This window comes from Perna viridis, chromosome 7 (assembly GCF_037379345.1).
Source record: "Perna viridis isolate PV_CMFRI_1.1 ecotype Kerala chromosome 7, ASM3737934v1, whole genome shotgun sequence".
Lineage (NCBI taxonomy): Eukaryota > Metazoa > Mollusca > Bivalvia > Mytilida > Mytilidae > Perna > Perna viridis.
This window is the reverse complement of record NC_142451.1, coordinates 815,565-833,367: the sequence shown is the minus strand read 5'-3', so window position 1 is coordinate 833,367 and position 17,803 is coordinate 815,565. Positions and strand designations below refer to the sequence as shown.

The following is a 17,803-nucleotide window of genomic DNA, read 5'->3' as shown; positions in this document are numbered from 1 at the left end:
CATCCGGTATCAAAAAGATAGAATAGTTGGTGTACACCAAAACGAGGATAATATAGTTTATGGACTTCGGGAAAGACAATTGATTGACAATTTATTTATTTAAAAATCATTACGGAGAAAGATTATGTATTAATAGGCCAGATTTGTTTTCTCTCTGAAAATTTTTTTCCTGCACCTTTATGTTTTTCAAGATAAAATTGAAACTCAATGAGTATGTTTACCACTTAAAAACTAATCGAGCATTAATGTTTTGAGAGGAGTAATAATAATACATACAATTGCTGAAGTATTTTACAACGAAAATACACATATTGGTCAATGTCGTTTGCATAATGATACCAGACATATTGATTGTTTGAAAGTTTCTAATCCACAATTTTTCAAAGGCGTTCCCGAAAATAATCAAGGAATCCAAGAAATAAAAAATGCACGAAGACCTTGTGTCACTTAGACATTTAATGATATATTTTCATTAAATCCTGTTGGACGTGTTTATATTGATATATTTGTCTAAGTAAACAACATGTACTTACCAATTACCTTTGGATTTTGGACTAGCTTACTAATAGGACGCTTACCTTACCGGTGCATCTGGTCCATGCTCCCAGTTTTAAGTGGAGTCCGAGTTGCTCATTTGCTTTTGTTACTTTGTATGTATGATTTTGGTTATTTTATATTCTTTGTTGTGTATGTCTGTTTTCCATATCTGGTCTTTGTCCCTGGATTACATTCTTTTGATTACCTTATAACCTTGGTTCCCTTGATTACTCTTTTTATGCAATCTTCAGATTTGCAACTTTGTAAGTGTTGTTTATAAACTTTGTCACTATTTTAATTTTTTATCCGTTTAAAAAGGAAATAAAATCACAGAGCTCTTTTTGTGTTTTTATGCCGCACTATGATAACTTTCACTTCTAAATTTACTGTTTATAGTAAGCATAGATCTTAGTTCAATGCATTACCGTCCCTATACTGAAAATATCTTACTGAAACGATACATGTAAGAGCATTGAAAGCATACAGAAAAACACATTACTAAAATATACCGAAAAAGTATTTTAAATTCAGTATACTATTGTAAGTAGCAGTACTGGGACATTGCGGTAAATGACAGTACTATTATAGAACAGAGTAGAAATGTATAGGCCTAACGCTGGCAGATTGTTTGTAAAAGAGTAATTGTGGGAACCAAAATTCTAGAGAAATGTAAAAGAATGTAACCGAGGGACAAAGACTATACATGGAAAACAGACAAACACAACAAAGAATATAAAATAACCAAAATCATACATACAAAGTAACAAAAGCAAATGAGCAACTCGGACTCCACTTAAAACAAAGTAACATAATAAGCATCCTCTGCTTATCCCCAAACACCCGCCAAGTACCCCATTAAAAGTCAAATCCAGGAAGACAAAGAGTAATCAAGGGAACCAAGGTTATAGGAAAGGAAAACTATGACACGTTGAAAAATTTGTTCTTATCGTGCACTCCGTATTCTTCCAATAAGGATTCTTGAACAGAGCCATGTTGCACAGGATTAAAGTCATCACTACAGAAGTTTATGGTCATAAATTCGTAGATCGTTATGGTGTATCCATCTGCACCAGGAGAATCAATTTGTTCACTGTTTCATAGTTTTCTTTTTTTTTCTTTTTTTCTGCCACAGAGTTGACATTTTATCAGGATATTAGTGGTTATTTCTAGAAAATCCAACATGTGCACCTTGTCCATACTCCCAGTTTGTAGTGGAGTCTGGATTGCTCATTTACTTTTGTTTCTTTGTATGTGCTATTTTCATGTTCTTTTGTGTTTGTCTATTCTCCATGCATTTTCATTTTTTCTTTGGAATATAATCTTTTGGTTTCCACTTGAATCTTGGTTCCCTTGATTACACGGATTTCTTAGACTACATAGCTACATTGTCTGAGTATTTTTCGGAGTACAACAATGTATGATGTGCTTAATTAAAAGCAAATTTGGGTCAAATTAAGTGTCAAATCCTGGTATAAAACGAAAAAGTCATCCAATTTCTATTAAAATAAATTTAAATTTCCGGAAAATCATATTCTGTGTCTACTTTTCGAATTCGCTTAAGTGAGTAATAAGGATGCATATATTCAGAATCGTCAATATTTCGCTCTGACCCATCGGAATCGTTCATTATCTGGTCTTCAAAGTTTGTATATGTAGATGGGATGCTTTCTGAGTCTCCATGTACCAAGAAGCTATTTTCGTACATATGGACATATGACATTTCATTTGTTTGCATAGTCGTTGCGTTGCTTCTGCTCTTTAAACTACTTGAATTTGAACTCGATGACTCAACTATAACTTCCAAGTATGAGTTTTCCTCAACTTCTCTATAACTTTGTACATCATCATCATTAATTGTGTAGTAGTGAATCTCTCTTATCTCTATGCTCTCTGGTCCATTGGAAGTGTTTCTGTTCTCTTCATTCGATACCTCCTGTGTTCTACGTGTTTGTCTTCCTTGTAGATACAAATAGCAAATCGTTATAATGACAAACACACCGGCAGACGAAGCTGAATAGATCAACAACTCTGCGTAATAATCTACAAAAAAAACCAAAAAAAAAAAAAAAAACCAAACAAACAAAAAAAACAAACAAACAAACAAACAAAATATATAGGAAAGGTTTATGTAACTTCAGCAAACAGAGAGATCATTATGTACATGTATACATCTACAAATTTCCGATTTACGTTCGTCGTAAATTGTAATCAAATTAATAGTGATATCGTCAACCTGGACTTGAAACATATTGAAAAACGGAAATAGACTCAGAATAAAATAAAAAATGACGTCCATGACGGACAGGATTATTGCATGTAAAGACACATGAAAAAACAATACAAAATTGCAATTGTATTGTTGTTTGAATCCTACTTTCTAATTACTACTAGCAGTAGTAGCGTTTACACTTTAAAGTGTTCGAGGCGACTGTTTCTTATCGCACATTGTTATTATTAATAAGTTTTGTATCTTTATAAGAATTTCGAAATATAAGTCAAATATTAAAGAAGTTCCAATACCGATGGTGCACAGTTGGGGCAATCCATAGACAAAAAATATTATATACATTAGAACAATGGTCACGAAAATAAACGGCCAGAGCGGCCCACGTATACAACCTATGTAAACTTAAATGTTCCGGAAGGCTAATCAATTTCTGTCTCTTGTAAATGTACAGATATTGTTTTTTTTTGTAATTTTTTTTTGTTTTTTGTTATTTGTTTTGTTTTTGTTGTTTTTTTTTGTTTGTTTTTGTATCAAAATTAGAGTTATATTTTCTTTTATTATTATTTTGTTATAATTTGTTTTAATTATTATTTAAGTAATAATTTTGATATTAAAATTGTCTTTCCTTTCTATAAAGTAATGGTAACTTATTCACCTATTTATTTAAAACATACTCAGAGAGGGTTCTTAAAAATAGCGTCTAGAAATATGATTGATCGCTGCATGATTTCATACATCATTTTAGTAAATGACGTAAAATAAGATCCTAGCAAAGAGACTAATTCTAAAAAATATGACTCATTGTTTCTGGCAGAAGGATACCTATTTGAATTATCCTGCTGGTGAGGCTTTGGGTTGATTTTTTGTTTTTGTTTTATTTTGTTATACCGCCGAAAATACTATACATTGTTTGATTAAGTTACTATAAAAAAGCTGGGACTGACTCATATGTCTGAACTGTAATGTTAAATCATCAACGATCAAATATAATTCTACTTAATTTCTGCATACTCCGATTTTGTGCATTTATTCTGATAATTTTAATTTGCATATCGAATATTGGAGAAAACAATGCAACTAACCACTGCATTATTGTATCATATACTGAACCACAAAAGAAACGTACACCGTAATTAGAGGCAAAATGGTACAGTAAGAAATTCACTATATTGTATAAGTCCGTGGGCCACATACACCCCTTTCTTGGCTGCAGTGTGGATGTTTTGAGATCACATTTATTTCCTTTTCATAATAAATAAAACGAGAACTCAATATGAGTCCAAACATTATAACATTTATCAAAGTATCAAGGCAGTTGATGTTAAAGCAAAACAGTGATTTTATTCAGAAAATTAAATTTAGTACCTTCAGATTTTTTTTGTCGACTCAAAATGTTGACATCACGTGATAGATCATGTGGATCTCAAAACAAGTCATTTGCTATTTTCTGAAACAGACAGGAAATTAGTTTAAAGGATTTCCATGTTGCAGATTCAATAAAACTACAACATCCATGGAGGAAGGGGAAAATGCTGGGAGCTCTAATAAGGTTGTTTAATTTTATTTAATGCATTACATTTTGTATATTTCTTCATCAAAACCTCACCTCACACCAAGAGACATAGCAGACATATTAAACAGTAGCTCTATAGAAATACTGAAAATAACCATCAAATTCATGAGTGAATGTTGGAATCGAAGGTCAATTTAATTTAACAGAAGTTATATTAATATATAACGTTAAAACTATAGATTAATCTGTTTTGATCAGATTTACACCACTGACAGGTTCCGGGTCGTTTCGCCCTTTTTCCCCTTCGCCCTGGGTTCTTTCGCCCTGAGTTGTTTCGCCCTTTATGGTGGGTCGTTTCGCCCTTTCCTTATTAATAAGGAATTTCTCCTTATAAATATTATTTACTACTATTTTAGCCTTCGTTCTCGATATGAGTCGTTTCGCCCTCTCTAATTCGTTTATGTATCATTACAACAAATAAATAGTTGATGATACATTAAAAAGAGTTCGTTTATGTGATGAGTCATTTTATCCCTCCATTTTTATGTATTTATTTCTTCTGTTAAAAAAGGTCGGAGATTTTTGCCCTTAGGCAATTATTGAATTCTCTCGATCCTCCGTAGACATTTATTTATTTATTTATTTAGAGAAAAAAAAAGATCGAAATTAAATGCAAACTAGATTAAATTGAGTTACAAACGTATATAGAAGTATAGGTATAAAACATTAAGTTCAAGCACAATTTTGAAAAAAAAATGGGAAAAAATTCAGATTCCAAAAATGTACCTTCCCATAAATTGTTAGCAAAACTACCTTGGCAGTGGAAATTTACCTTCTTATAGATAAGTATCACGTCATGTTTATTTGCAAATCATTTATACTGCTGGCGATTAAAAGGCCCCTGAGTGTATTTACAGGCCAAGTAGTTAGAAATTTTATCAGATATCATATACTTTACAAAACATTGTGGCTTCATACTTTGTATTGCTGATGGAAGAATCTTTCGATGCTGAATTTTGGCTTCCGATTTCAATATATATGGATATTAGTTATTCTAACATAATAAGTTTTCGATTTAGACCTTCCAATTTGTTCGGTTCTAATTCTGCTGATAGACAACCTGTTAGAAAATTGGTGTAGTCATTGCGAGTCCCATAAAACAATGACACTTTATTCTATTAAAAAAATATCGGGCTTCTTATGAGAAACTTTACTTCAAGTTATACAAAAATGATCATATAGATATGCATACCTATATTTTTGTTCAAAATATTTCAGTCTTTTGTGTCATATTTTTCATTCGCATGTATCGTTGTCATGGCAATATAAAGGCCCTTGGAATACATGAAAAAATCTTTATATAATTCAGAAGGTGGTTAAATAATTCGACCCCACCTTTGATATTTGCATTTTATAATAACAGATAGCTTAATGCTCCGTGTAATGGTTCAGTTTTGAAACCTCTTGGGTTAGGGATAAACACCTCTCTTGCTCAAATTATGCCTGTGACTTCGGTCTCAGGTTTGGGCAATAGCCTAAATTCTGACCAAGTTCTAAATAGGCCTATTTCATCCTCTGTTAGTATTACACATACAATTAGACACCCTGTAGACACTACGGTATCTACGGTTATGACTACAAATTATTTAACTGAGCTCAATGCTGTACATGTGAGTACTTCACAATGTTATCCTCAGAATTGTACACCTCCCAGTTTAGATTTCGCTAGGTGGCCTCAACCTTCTTGGCCTATGCCTTATCCTTTTTTATGGTTATACAAGTACTCTTGTGCAACCTTCCCGTGTAACACCACCTGCCAGTGTAACATCCGCAGGTGCATTGCAGTTACACCTACTGTTAAAACTTCCCAACAACTGGTTGTTTCTGGAGATAAAAAGCTTCTTAAAGATTTTAGCAGTTTTTTTTTCTAGGCTTGAAGTTTTGGAATCCAATTCTACTTCTAGGGCTAAGATAAATCCTTCTTGCTCTGAATCTGATGAAGATCCCGAGGAGAATGAGGGAGTAATCAAGGGAACCAAGATTATAGCGATTATCAAAAGAATGTAATCCAGGAACAAACACCAGACATACACAACAAAGAACATTAAGTAACTAAAATCATACATACAAAGTATTAAAAGCAAATGAGCAACTCAGACTCCACTAAAAACTGGGAGCATGGACCAGGTGCACCGATAGGGTAAGCGTCCTCTGCTTTTCTAAAAAGAGCCTAGAAGGAGGATGATCCTTATTCGGTAGCTCAGGTCTCTGAGGAAAAGAGTTTTTCCCAAGATGAATATTTAAATCCTCCTAGTGTTGTTACTTCTACTTCTCAAAAGAGTCTTACCCTCTGTGGTCTGAGGAACAATCACAGTCAAAGGATGGACTGAAGGCTCGAGTTTATTCTCTTTTGTGAGAAAAGACTCATGAATTTTCCTTCTGTTTGTATCTGCTTCCTATCCAAACGAAGTAACATCGTTCAGCCAGATCTTTTGATCTCCGTTTCTGCTATATAGATGGAGGGTTGTCTTTGAACAATCCTTGTTTTTAAATCTACCATAAAGGGCACTACAGACACTATGAAGCAAGCACCATATCTTGTACTACTCGTAGAGATCGATGGGAAAGGAAAAGTCATGACCAAATTGTACGACAAACTCGGTGACTTCTCATTCCGTATTGTCAACTTTCAACTATTCTTCCCGAATCTGCGTATGGACGTTTGATATCACAACATTACACCATAGTTTGTCGAAACTACATGGACTTTTTGTACCGTTCTAAATTTCTTACAATTCGGCTTCTGGAAGAGGAATATGTTGCCAAAAGTTTAAAGCCATCGCTACAGAAGTTTTATTGACGTCATAATGTTTGTAGATGGTTATGGTGTATCCTCTTTCGTCTTCCCTGGATGTGGCATTTTATGAGCACTTTTTAGAAAGCAAAGGACGCTTTTCTTACCGGTGCACCTGGCCCATACTCCCGTGTTTCCAGTAGTGTCCATGTTGCTCATTTGTAGTAGTTTTTGAATGTGCTATTTTGTTTTTTTCATGTTCTTTGTTGTGTGAGTCTGTTTTCCTTGTCTAATCTTTATCCATGGATTATAATCTTTATTGTTAACTCTCGGATCTAGGGTCCCTTGATTTTTCTTAAAGCCTAGTAAAAATAGGCAGTAGGAATGTAGATAGAAGCAATAAATCAAAAACTAAGAAAGTAAAAAATATAACGATTTAGATAGGATCTCAGAGTTTTTCGGGAACGTTGTCACTTCTAAGTATAAATTGTCAACTTTCCTTTCATCTGTGGCAACATCCCTTCGGCTCCAGCGTATGGAATGTTCATATCACAACTCATACGTTATGCCAGAGCTTGCCGAAACTACGCAGACTTTTTGTAACGCGCTAGAAGTCTAACAAATAGGCTTTTGGCACAGGGTTCTGTTGCTACAAGATTGAAGTCATCACTACAGAAGTTTTATGGTCATCATGAACTCGTGGATCGTTATGGTGTATCCATCAGCACCATGAAAACTGATTTATTCAAGGGATCATAGTTTGCCTTTCCTCGTTTGTCTACCCCGGACTTGACTTTTTATGAGCAACTCGGCGGGTGTTTCTACAAAAGCGGAGGACGCTTACCCTACCGATGCACCTGGTCCATGCTCCCAATTTTTAGTGGAGTCCGAGTTGCTCATTTGCTTTTGTTACTTTGTATGTGTGAATTTAGTTGCTTTATGTTCTTTGTTGTGTGTGTCTGTTTTCCATGTTTGGTCTTTTTCCCTGGATTACATTCTTTTGATTACCGCTATAACCTTGGTTCCCTTGATTATCTTTAGTTTCAAATTGATACATTTGACGTTTAATTCCAAGGAGGGATTTAAGATCCAAGACATGGACAAAGGCTTTACTTTTAAGACAGATTAGGACCGCCAATTCTAAATCCACTTATAACAGTATATAAATTATTTTTAAGAAGAGGATGGCAAGCTCTTAGCCATGCATTATTTTTAAAGAGAGAACATTTGTTGAATTAAGTGTTAAAAAATAATCACCAAACAGGTAACAAACCTTCATTGTTTTGCTCTGTATTCGTCGAATAGTTAAATCCTAAAACAAATAAAAATTACTTTGTTGTATGAGTTATTATACTTTGAAGTGATTTTATTTTATTAGGGGCACTTGTTGAACCAACAATTCATTTCAATATATATGTCATTGTGTAAATAATTGAACTGTCATTTTTTTATCATATGAGATTTAAAAGTAGATTTTTAATGAGATCTTAAAAGAATGATTTCATCTAATTATATTATTAATTTTAATTTTGTTTTTAGATGACAGACCAAAAAAAAAAAATAAAAGATAAAAAAAATGAAATAGATTTTTAAAAAATCTTAATTTGTAACTAGAGTATTACCACTTTAACCTTGGCTCCCTTGATTACTCTTAGTTTACTTGCAATTTATAGTTGTTACATTTCTGCTAACATCATTCTGATTCTATATCGTTAGATACATATTTACCTCCATCAAAACTTGTGTCTGTTACTGTTTCGATTGGTACACAACCAATAACGTGATCACATCTAAAACATATGTTTCATAAGTAACCTTTATAGAAAATCAATATTGATTATAACAAAACACAATGTCATTGAGATGGAATCCATTTATGTGAGTCCTGCCGTAATGACGGTGTCGTACATCAGCCATTTATCAAATAAACAAAATGACTTTGAGTTCAAAGTATTAGGTCGAACATTCACCAAGCAATGTTTGCAACATTGTGTTGAACTAATCAAATATTATGCCTGATATCAAAATCATACAAAAAAGATAAAACAATTACAATACAGACACGAACAGCTCATGCAAAATCATTAATTTGACCAATAAGTCCATTTTCAAATTAAAAGTAAACCAACCATGCTACGTGACACATCTTTTTGAGCTGATATACTGACATGCGGATTGAAACTAAAAAAAGTCAAAAGGGACCTTGCATGAGTATTTCCGGTAGAAATGGAGGTAAAACCAGGTTCTACATTCCCCTACCGCTTACTCTACCGGTGCACCTGGTACATGCTCCCAGTTTTTAGTGGAGTCGAAGTTGCTCATTTGCTTTTGTTACTTTGTATGTATGATTTTAGTTACTTTATGTTCTTGTGTATGTCTGTTTTCCATGTCTGGTGTTTGTTCTTGGATTACATTCTTTTGGTTACCGCTATAACCTTGGTTCCGTTGATTACTCTTTAATGGCGCTCTTAACCTCTCGCTTCCATGGTTAATTATTACAGGTATGATAAAAAAAAACCGGGCTGTATAAAACTACCTTTGTTCAATATCAATAAAATCAGTAGTCAGAAGATAAGTGAAAATAACAGATACTGAAAAAGTACAACCAAGTAGACACCAACTTCAAAATAAGTCGTGAACTTGATGGGGGGAGACGCGTTGATATATAAAAATCATTATCTATGATCTGATGATCAGAAAGTTTATTTTTATAACTTCTATACTATACAGTAACATTTAGGCGCACTGTTTCAATTACGAATTTGACCCGGTCTGTTTAGAATTAAAAGATATACTTCACCTCTCATCAACTTTACAGACACACATTTTTATACATCTGTCACCGAATCTTTCCTCTTTACATGGCACACAGTACTGGCCACTGGCAGCGGTAAAACCAGACAAACACTCTGTAACCAGACTGATATAGTAAAATCTAAATTTTCATCCAAAATTTAGATAATTGATCACAAGGGAAATGAAAAATGACTTAAGACGATAGGGGTTCCCTTACTGATACGTATATTAATTATTTAAAGACGTAGAATTGGAGACATGTTTACTTTAACAGTATTATAATCATTTATTAGAATCAAGATATGTCGTAACATATCAGTTAGTCAAGGCATTATATATACATCTTCTAGTGCATCATCATAATATTGTAAGACAGGTACTGTTATGAAATCTATATAATAATGCTTCCTACAGTAATACCTGCTATGCATCTTCTTAAACAGGAATATAATTTGCAATATTCCTTCATGATCTTTGAATATCAGTAAACTTCACTTGATTATGCATATTGTAAACTTGAGCATTTTAGAGATCGTGAATCTGTTATAAAAATAGTAGGTTCTTTACAGTACAGCCATGTTTTACATGAATCTTAATGTCTTCATATTCACACATCAAATGTTTGTTCATTTCTCTTATCTTTAATATAATTGTTTCTCTTCTGATTAAAAAGAGAAACTTGTTTAAAAAGCGTTACTGTGATAAACTCACTAATGCATCTATTATTTCTCTCTTCAAAATCAGAACAGCAGACTTTCGCCCTGAAATAAGCATATTGATGTTTGAATATTGTGTACATTATTTTTATTAAGATAACGATTCGAGTATTCCTTACTTTAATGTCAGTATTGCAATTAAAGTTCATTTTTCTGTTACCTGTAGAGGAAATGCTGTTAATAACCATCGTTCCGTATATATATGACTACTCATTAACATCGACAGTTGATTGTCGAAAAGTTATATGTCAATAGTTTGAATTAATTGATTTACAAAGACAGACATTGTACAGGATTAAACATGTCTTTGTCCAATGTCAAATTATCATAATATTCTATTCATACCTAGTTTGTCCTTTGAAACACACATTAGGTCCAGTCAATTCAGCAGCGGTTAACATCACATCCAGATAAAAAAATAAACGTATCATTTTACTATAGATAAGATCTAGAAACTGAATAAAAACCGATATAATTGACGTAGTACCATTAACATCAATATGAATAAGGAAAAACACTAAATACATTTTTAAAAAAGGAAGTTGGATGTTTTAATCATATAAATGTATGTATTTGCATGATTTTAAACCGGACCAATTCAATTGGGTTTGTTTTTCCTTCCTTATCTAGGTCGAATGTCAAATGATACATAATAATAAAGTATGGTCAATATAGCCTACCCTTTTAAAAATATTAGTTTACTTACATCTTTATTGTGAAAGTTATCGTCCATACCGCTCGACTTTATTTTAACGTTGTAGTGAACACATTTTATTAAGATTTCTATTATTTTCCTCATTTTTGCAAGCAATTAAAGATTAACATATAATTTCATTTCCTTTACAGGAATAACATTTAACATGTTCTATCTAATGTCAATCTTTTTTTTATTTTGATAAACTGTATAAAAATGACCGAATTATACCTACAATGATCGTGAAGTAGACAGTTAAGAGTTTAATTTTTAATATTTAAATTTTTAAAAAAATCATGCAAAACATACATTTATATGATTAAAATGCAAATGATGTTTTAAAACATTCAACTTCCTCTTTGAAAAATGTGTTTTTCCTTATTCATATTGATGTTAATGGTACTACGTCAATTATATCGGTTTTTATTCAGTTTCTAGATCTTATCTATAGTAAAATGATACGTGTATTTTTTTATCTGGATGTGATGTTAACCGCGGCTGAATTGACTGGACCTAATGTGTGTTTCAAAGGACAAACTAGGTATGAATAGAATATTATGATAATTTGACATTGGACAAAGACATGTTTAATCCTGTACAATGTCTGTCTTTGTAAATCAATTAATTCAAACTATTGACATATAACTTTTCGACAATCAACTGTCGATGTTAATGAGTAGTCATATATATACGGAACGATGGTTATTAACAGCATTTCCTCTACAGGTAACAGAAAAATGAACTTTAATTGCAATACTGACATTAAAGTAAGGAATACTCGAATCGTTATCTTAATAAAAATAATGTACACAATATTCAAACATCAATATGCTTATTTCAGGGCGAAAGTCTGCTGTTCTGATTTTGAAGAGAGAAATAATAGATGCATTAGTGAGTTTATCACAGTAACGCTTTTTAAACAAGTTTCTCTTTTTAATCAGAAGAGAAACAATTATATTAAAGATAAGAGAAATGAACAAACATTTGATGTGTGAATATGAAGACATTAAGATTCATGTAAAACATGGCTGTACTGTAAAGAACCTACTATTTTTATAACAGATTCACGATCTCTAAAATGCTCAAGTTTACAATATGCATAATCAAGTGAAGTTTACTGATATTCAAAGATCATGAAGGAATATTGCAAATTATATTCCTGTTTAAGAAGATGCATAGCAGGTATTACTGTGGGAAGCATTATTATATAGATTTCATAACAGTACCTGTCTTACAATATTATGATGATGCACTAGAAGATGTATATATGATACCTTGACTAACTGATATGTTACGACATATCTTGATTCTAATAAATGATTATAATACTGTTAAAGTAAACATGTCTCCAATTCTACGTCTTTAAATAATTAATATACGTATCAGTAAGGGAACCCCTATCGTCTTAAGTCATTTTTCATTTCCCTTGTGATCAATTATCTAAATTTTGGATGAAAATTTAGATTTTACTATATCAATCTGGTTACAGAGTGTTTGTCTGGTTTTACCTCTGCCAGTGGCCAGTACTGTGTGCCATGTAAAGAGGAAAGATTCGGTGACAGATGTATAAAAATGTGTGTCTGTAAAGTTGATGAGAGGTGAAGTATATCTTTTAATTCTAAACAGACCGGGTCAAATTCGTAATCGAAACATAGCGCCTAAATGTTACTGTATAGTATAGAGGTTATAAAAATAAACTTTCTGATCATCAGATCATAGATAATGATTTTAATATATCAACGCGTCTCCCCCCATCAAGTTCACGACTTATTTTGAAGTTGGTGTCTTCTTGGTTGTACTTTTTCAGTATCTGTTATTTTCACTTATCTTCTGACTACTGATTTTATTGATATTGAACAAAGGTAGTTTTATACAGCCCGGTTTTTTTTATCATAACTGTAATAATTAACCATGGAAGCGAGAGCTTCAGAGCGCCATTAAAGAGAAATCAAGGGAACCAAGGTTATAGCGGTAACCAACAAAATGTAATCCAAGGACAAAGACCAGACGTGGAAAACAGACATACACAAGAACATAAAGTAACTAAAATCATACATACAAAGTAACAAAAGCAAATGAGCAACTTCGACTCCACTAAAAACTGGGAGCATGGACCAGGTGCACCGGCAGGGTAAGCGGTAGGGGAATGTAAAACCTGGTTTTACTTTCCATTTCTATCGGAAATACTCATGCAAGGTCCCTTTTGAACTTTTTTTTAATTTCAAACCGCATGTCAGTATATCAGCTCAAAAAGATGTGTCACGTAGCATGGTTGGTTTACTTTTAATTTGAAAATGGACTTATTGGTCAAATTAATGATTTTGCATGAGCTGTTCGTGTCTGTATTGTAATTGTTTTATCTTTTTTGTATGATTTTGATATAAGGCATAATATTTGATTAGTTCAACACAATGTTGCAAACATTGCTTGGTGAATGTTCGACCAAATACTTTGAACTCAAGGTCATTTGTTTTATTTGATAAATGGCTGATGTACGACACCGTCATTACGGCAGGACTCACATAAATGGATTCCATCTCAATGACATTGTGTTTTGTTATAATCATTATTGATTTTCTATAAAGGTTACTTGTAAAACATATGTTTTAGATGTGATCACGTTAATGGTTGTGTACCTGTCGAAACAGTAACAAACACAAGTTTTGATAGAGGTAAATATGTATCTAACGATATAGAATCAGAATGATGTTAGCAGAAATGTAACAAATATAAATTGCAAATAAACTAATTATCTAGTTACAAATTAACATTTTAAAAAAATCTATTTTATTTTTTTTATTTTTTGTATCGTTTACTTTTATTTGGTCTGTCATCTAAAAACAAAACTAATATTAATAATATAGTTAGATGAAATTATTCGTTTAAACCCTCATGTTGCTGCAACAGACATATACATCATTGAAAATCGACTTTTAAATCTCATATGATACAAAAATGACACAAATAAAATAATACTATCTGAGCCAGTTCAATTTTTTTACACAATGACATATATATTGAAATGAATAGTTGGTTCAACATAACTAAAAATATGAAAATAAAATCACACTTCAAAGTATAATAACTCATACATCAAAGTAATTTTCATCTCTTTCAGGATTTAACTATTCGACGAATACAGAGCAAAACAATGAAGGTTTGTTACCTGTTTGGTGATTATTTTTTAACACTTAATTCAACAAGTGTTCTCTCTTAAAAAATAATGCTTGCCATTTGTTTCTAAAAAATAATTTATATATTGTTATAAGTGGATTAGGAATGGGCGTTTCTAATCTGTCTTAAAAGTAAAGCCTTTGTCCATGTCTTGGGTCTTAATTCTCTCCTTGGAATTAAGCGTCAAATGTATCAATTTGAAACTAATTTATACCTAGAAGTGACAACGTTCCCGAAAAACTCTGAGATCCTATCTAAATCGTTATATATTTGTCTTTCTTAGTTTTTGACCTATAGCTTCTATCTACGTTCCTACTGCCTCATTTTACTAGACTTTAAGAAAAAGCAAGGGAACCTAGATTCGAGAGTTAACAATAAAGATTATACAAGGAAAACAGACTCACACAACAAAGAACATGAAAAAACCAAAAAAGCACATACAAAAAACTACTACAAATGAGCAACATGGACACTATCGGAAACACGGGAGTATGGGCTAGGTGCACCGGTAAGAAAAGCGTCCTTTGCTTTCTAATAAGTGCTCATAAAATGCCACATCCAGGGTAGAAAAAGGATATACCATAACTATCCACAAACATTATGACGTCAATAAAACTCATGTAGCGATAGCTTTAAATTTGTGGCAAGTTATCCCTTTTCAAGAAGCCTAATTGGAAGAAATTTAGAACGGTACAAAAAATGCATGTAGTTTCGACAAACTATGGTGTAATGTTGTGATATCAAACGTCCATACGCAGATTCGGGAATAATATTTGAAAGTTGACAATACGGAATGAGAAGTCATCAGGTTTGTCGTACAGTTTGGTCATGATTTTTCCTTTCCCATCGATCTCTACGAGTAGTAGAAGATATAATGCTTGCTTCGTAGTGTCTGTAGTGCCCTTTATGGTAGATTTTAAACACAAGGATTGTTCACCATTTATATAGCGGAAACGGAGATCAAAGGATCTGGCTAAACGATGTTCCTTCTTTTGGATAAGATCAGCTATGTAGTCAGCCTCATAAGAGTGAAGGAATGGGTCAGCGAGTAGTGGACACATTGGAATCCCGACTGTCTGTTGAATAACATGTTTAACACACTGGCAAATCTGTTATCGATAAAAAATTCCAGCATTTTGGCAACACTTCTTTTGTATATTTAGAAGTTAATTTTGAATAGTTTTTTGTTTAAGTATGAAGAATCTCTATCAAGTACTACAAATTTGTATCTAAGCGTTCGATCATGAGTAACAACGTTGTACAAAACCTTTTTAAATCTTAGTTTCAATTATACTTAACTCAATATACTGACCATGCGATGCTGTATTGTTAGAATTTAATGGATTTTAAAAACTGGATGTTTTACATATGTTTGATAAAGGGAGGGCTGATATCAGAAAATGTTCGGATTCATACTAGCTAATTATATTAATCTGTGTTATATTTACAGTTATGGAGGAATACAATATTTTGGTGTATTCATTGGTCACCTTGGTCATATTGTTATCAATCGGAATCGGTTTAGCCTATGTATGCTTTAGACAAAAAACGAGTCTAGTTTATAATTTGAAGAAAGGACGTGATATTAAAGGGCATTCATCAGATGATGACATGGTTCATAACGACCAACACATTTCCTCCGAGCAATGCTGCACAAGGACAAAGAAAGACGCAAAGGAGGACAACGCAATGTTTGACGCGACGGCAAAAAACACAGATAATGAATTTTTTGTCGATTTGGAGAATTTAGAGTCAAATAGTGTGATCAGAAAATGCGACAAAAAGAAAGAAAGAGAATTTCAAACATTCAGGGGAACATTGTCTTATGATTAGCATAAACAATTTATTTTAATTAATTGGCTTTATTATTAACTGATATATTTACTAACAACACGTACAAATCACTCATAAAATTGTACTTAACAATATAACAACAGGAAATTCGTTTAATTCAGATAAATTTGCTTTTCCTGAGAGGCTGAATTATACCAGATTCCAAGCTATAGAAACGCTTCATATCTGACTGTTATTTCATTTTGTAAAACTTCCTTGAGTGATCATACACAATTAATTTAAAATCTATCCGATTTTAGGTGTTTCTTTCATTATACTTTCATAAGGAATATGAAACCAATAACGTATTATTTTAACATCGCTTCATGTAAGGCGTTTTAACATTTTGTTCATACTGTTGACGTCATTAATAAATCCAAAACCTGAAAGACCAATCAATGGAACCAAGGTTGTAGCGGTAATAAAAAGTGCAATCCAGGGACAAAGACAAGACATGGAAAACAAAGAACGAACACAAAGTAAATAAAATCATACACACAAAGTAACAAAAGCAAATGAGCAACTCGGACTCCACTAAAAACTGGGAGCATGGACCAGGTGCACCGGTAGGGTAAGCGTCCTCTGCTTTTCTAGAAACACCCGCCGAGTTGCTCATAAAAACTCAAGTCCGGGGTAGACAAACGAGGAAAGGAAAACTATGACCCATTCAATAAATCAGTTTTCATGGTGCAGATGAGTACACCATAACGATCCACGAGTTCATGATGACGACCATACAACTTCTGTAGTGATGACTTCAACCTTGTAGCAACATAACCCTGTTCAGAAGCCTATTTGTTAGAGTTTTAGTGCAATACAAAAAGTCTGCGTAGTTTCGGCAAGCTCTGGCATAACGTATGAGTTGTGATATGAACACTCCATACGCAGGTGCTGAAGGAAAGTGCTGAAAAGAAAGAAAGTGCTGAAAGAATACAGACAACATCAAATCATTTAATCTTCATCAAATAAACTGTATTGCGATGTTGTCATTTATCATTAGTTACAGATATAGTAAAAACAAGTTTTTTTTCTCCTTTGACTGTTAACAAATGGCAATTTTTATTGCCTTATCAAGAATATTGCCTGAATTATTCTTTTTCTTGCACCATCATTCCTAAGGATGCTATAAAAATGTCTGTTTTCATCGATGCAGATCTTAAATATAAATATTTACATTTGTATTGCATGGGAACAAACGGCGATCCCATTATCTCCTCTTTTTATTTTAAAATATTTATAATTTTACATTCACTTATTTTTTGTAAAGAATCAACGAAAACTTCCCATATCAGAAGATAAAATGACCTCGTATTTTTTTTCCTTTTGTTTTTCTTTATTTCGTTTCGTTTCGTCTTGCTTTATTTGTCACTTACTAAAGCCTGACCAACTGATAAATATTTCGAATCCATCAGATCAATTTGAATAAAACTTTTTTTATAAACAGAAGATACAATCAATGATAAAAATACATTAATATTATAGAGTCAAATAACTGAAGAAGCAGCACTATGTACACATC

The 17,803-nt window shown here is 32.6% G+C and overlaps 2 protein-coding genes across 6 annotated transcripts; one reads left to right on the top strand and one right to left on the bottom strand.

Moving 5' to 3' along the window:
* Positions 1–326: 326 nt before the first annotated feature.
* Positions 327–11,533, bottom strand: LOC148610873 (uncharacterized). 5 transcript variants are annotated; one of them, XR_015924006.1, is made up of 7 exons: positions 10,929–11,494; positions 10,579–10,628; positions 9,872–9,980; positions 8,800–8,861; positions 8,345–8,383; positions 4,130–4,211; positions 2,468–2,577 (listed from the first exon to the last, which is right to left on the bottom strand). XR_015924006.1 is itself a non-coding variant. In XM_088590717.1 (6 exons), exons 1-6 carry the CDS (start codon positions 11,108–11,110, stop codon positions 2,048–2,050), a joined length of 888 nt encoding a protein of 295 aa, XP_088446843.1. In that variant the 5' UTR covers positions 11,111–11,494; the 3' UTR covers positions 327–2,047. The 5 variants fall into 5 exon arrangements, 4 of the variants coding, with proteins under 4 accessions (XP_088446843.1, XP_088446842.1, XP_088446845.1 ...); XM_088590717.1 differs by lacking the exon at positions 4,130–4,211 and having other exon boundaries at positions 327–2,493; XM_088590716.1 differs by lacking the exon at positions 4,130–4,211 and having other exon boundaries at positions 331–2,577.
* Positions 11,534–11,634: 101 nt separating this feature from the next.
* Positions 11,635–17,600, top strand: LOC148610872 (uncharacterized). Its single transcript, XM_088590720.1, has 6 exons — positions 11,635–11,818; positions 12,119–12,168; positions 12,767–12,875; positions 13,888–13,949; positions 14,396–14,434; positions 15,902–17,600. The coding sequence occupies exons 1-6, from the start codon at positions 11,733–11,735 to the stop codon at positions 16,282–16,284; spliced, it is 729 nt and encodes a 242-aa protein (XP_088446846.1). The 5' UTR covers positions 11,635–11,732; the 3' UTR covers positions 16,285–17,600.
* Positions 17,601–17,803: the final 203 nt, after the last annotated feature.

Bases quoted from the DNA above. Each gene is read 5' to 3' on its own strand.
- LOC148610873 (XM_088590716.1), bottom strand. From the start codon at position 11,110: ATGTATTTAGTGTTTTTCCTTATTCATATTGATGTTAATGGTACTACG. The intron at 9,981-10,578 runs GTGAGTTTATCA...GTCTGGTTACAG, and splicing joins GAGAAATAATAGATGCATTA to AGTGTTTGTCTGGTTTTACC. The intron at 8,384-8,799 runs GTAAATATGTAT...TATTTGTTTTAG, and splicing joins AGACACAAGTTTTGATGGAG to GATTTAACTATTCGACGAAT.
- LOC148610872 (XM_088590720.1), top strand. From the start codon at position 11,733: ATGATACGTGTATTTTTTTATCTGGATGTGATGTTAACCGCGGCTGAA. The intron at 12,876-13,887 runs GTGAAGTATATC...CATATGTTTTAG, and splicing joins GTCTGTAAAGTTGATGAGAG to ATGTGATCACGTTAATGGTT. The intron at 13,950-14,395 runs GTAAATATGTAT...CATCTCTTTCAG, and splicing joins AAACACAAGTTTTGATAGAG to GATTTAACTATTCGACGAAT.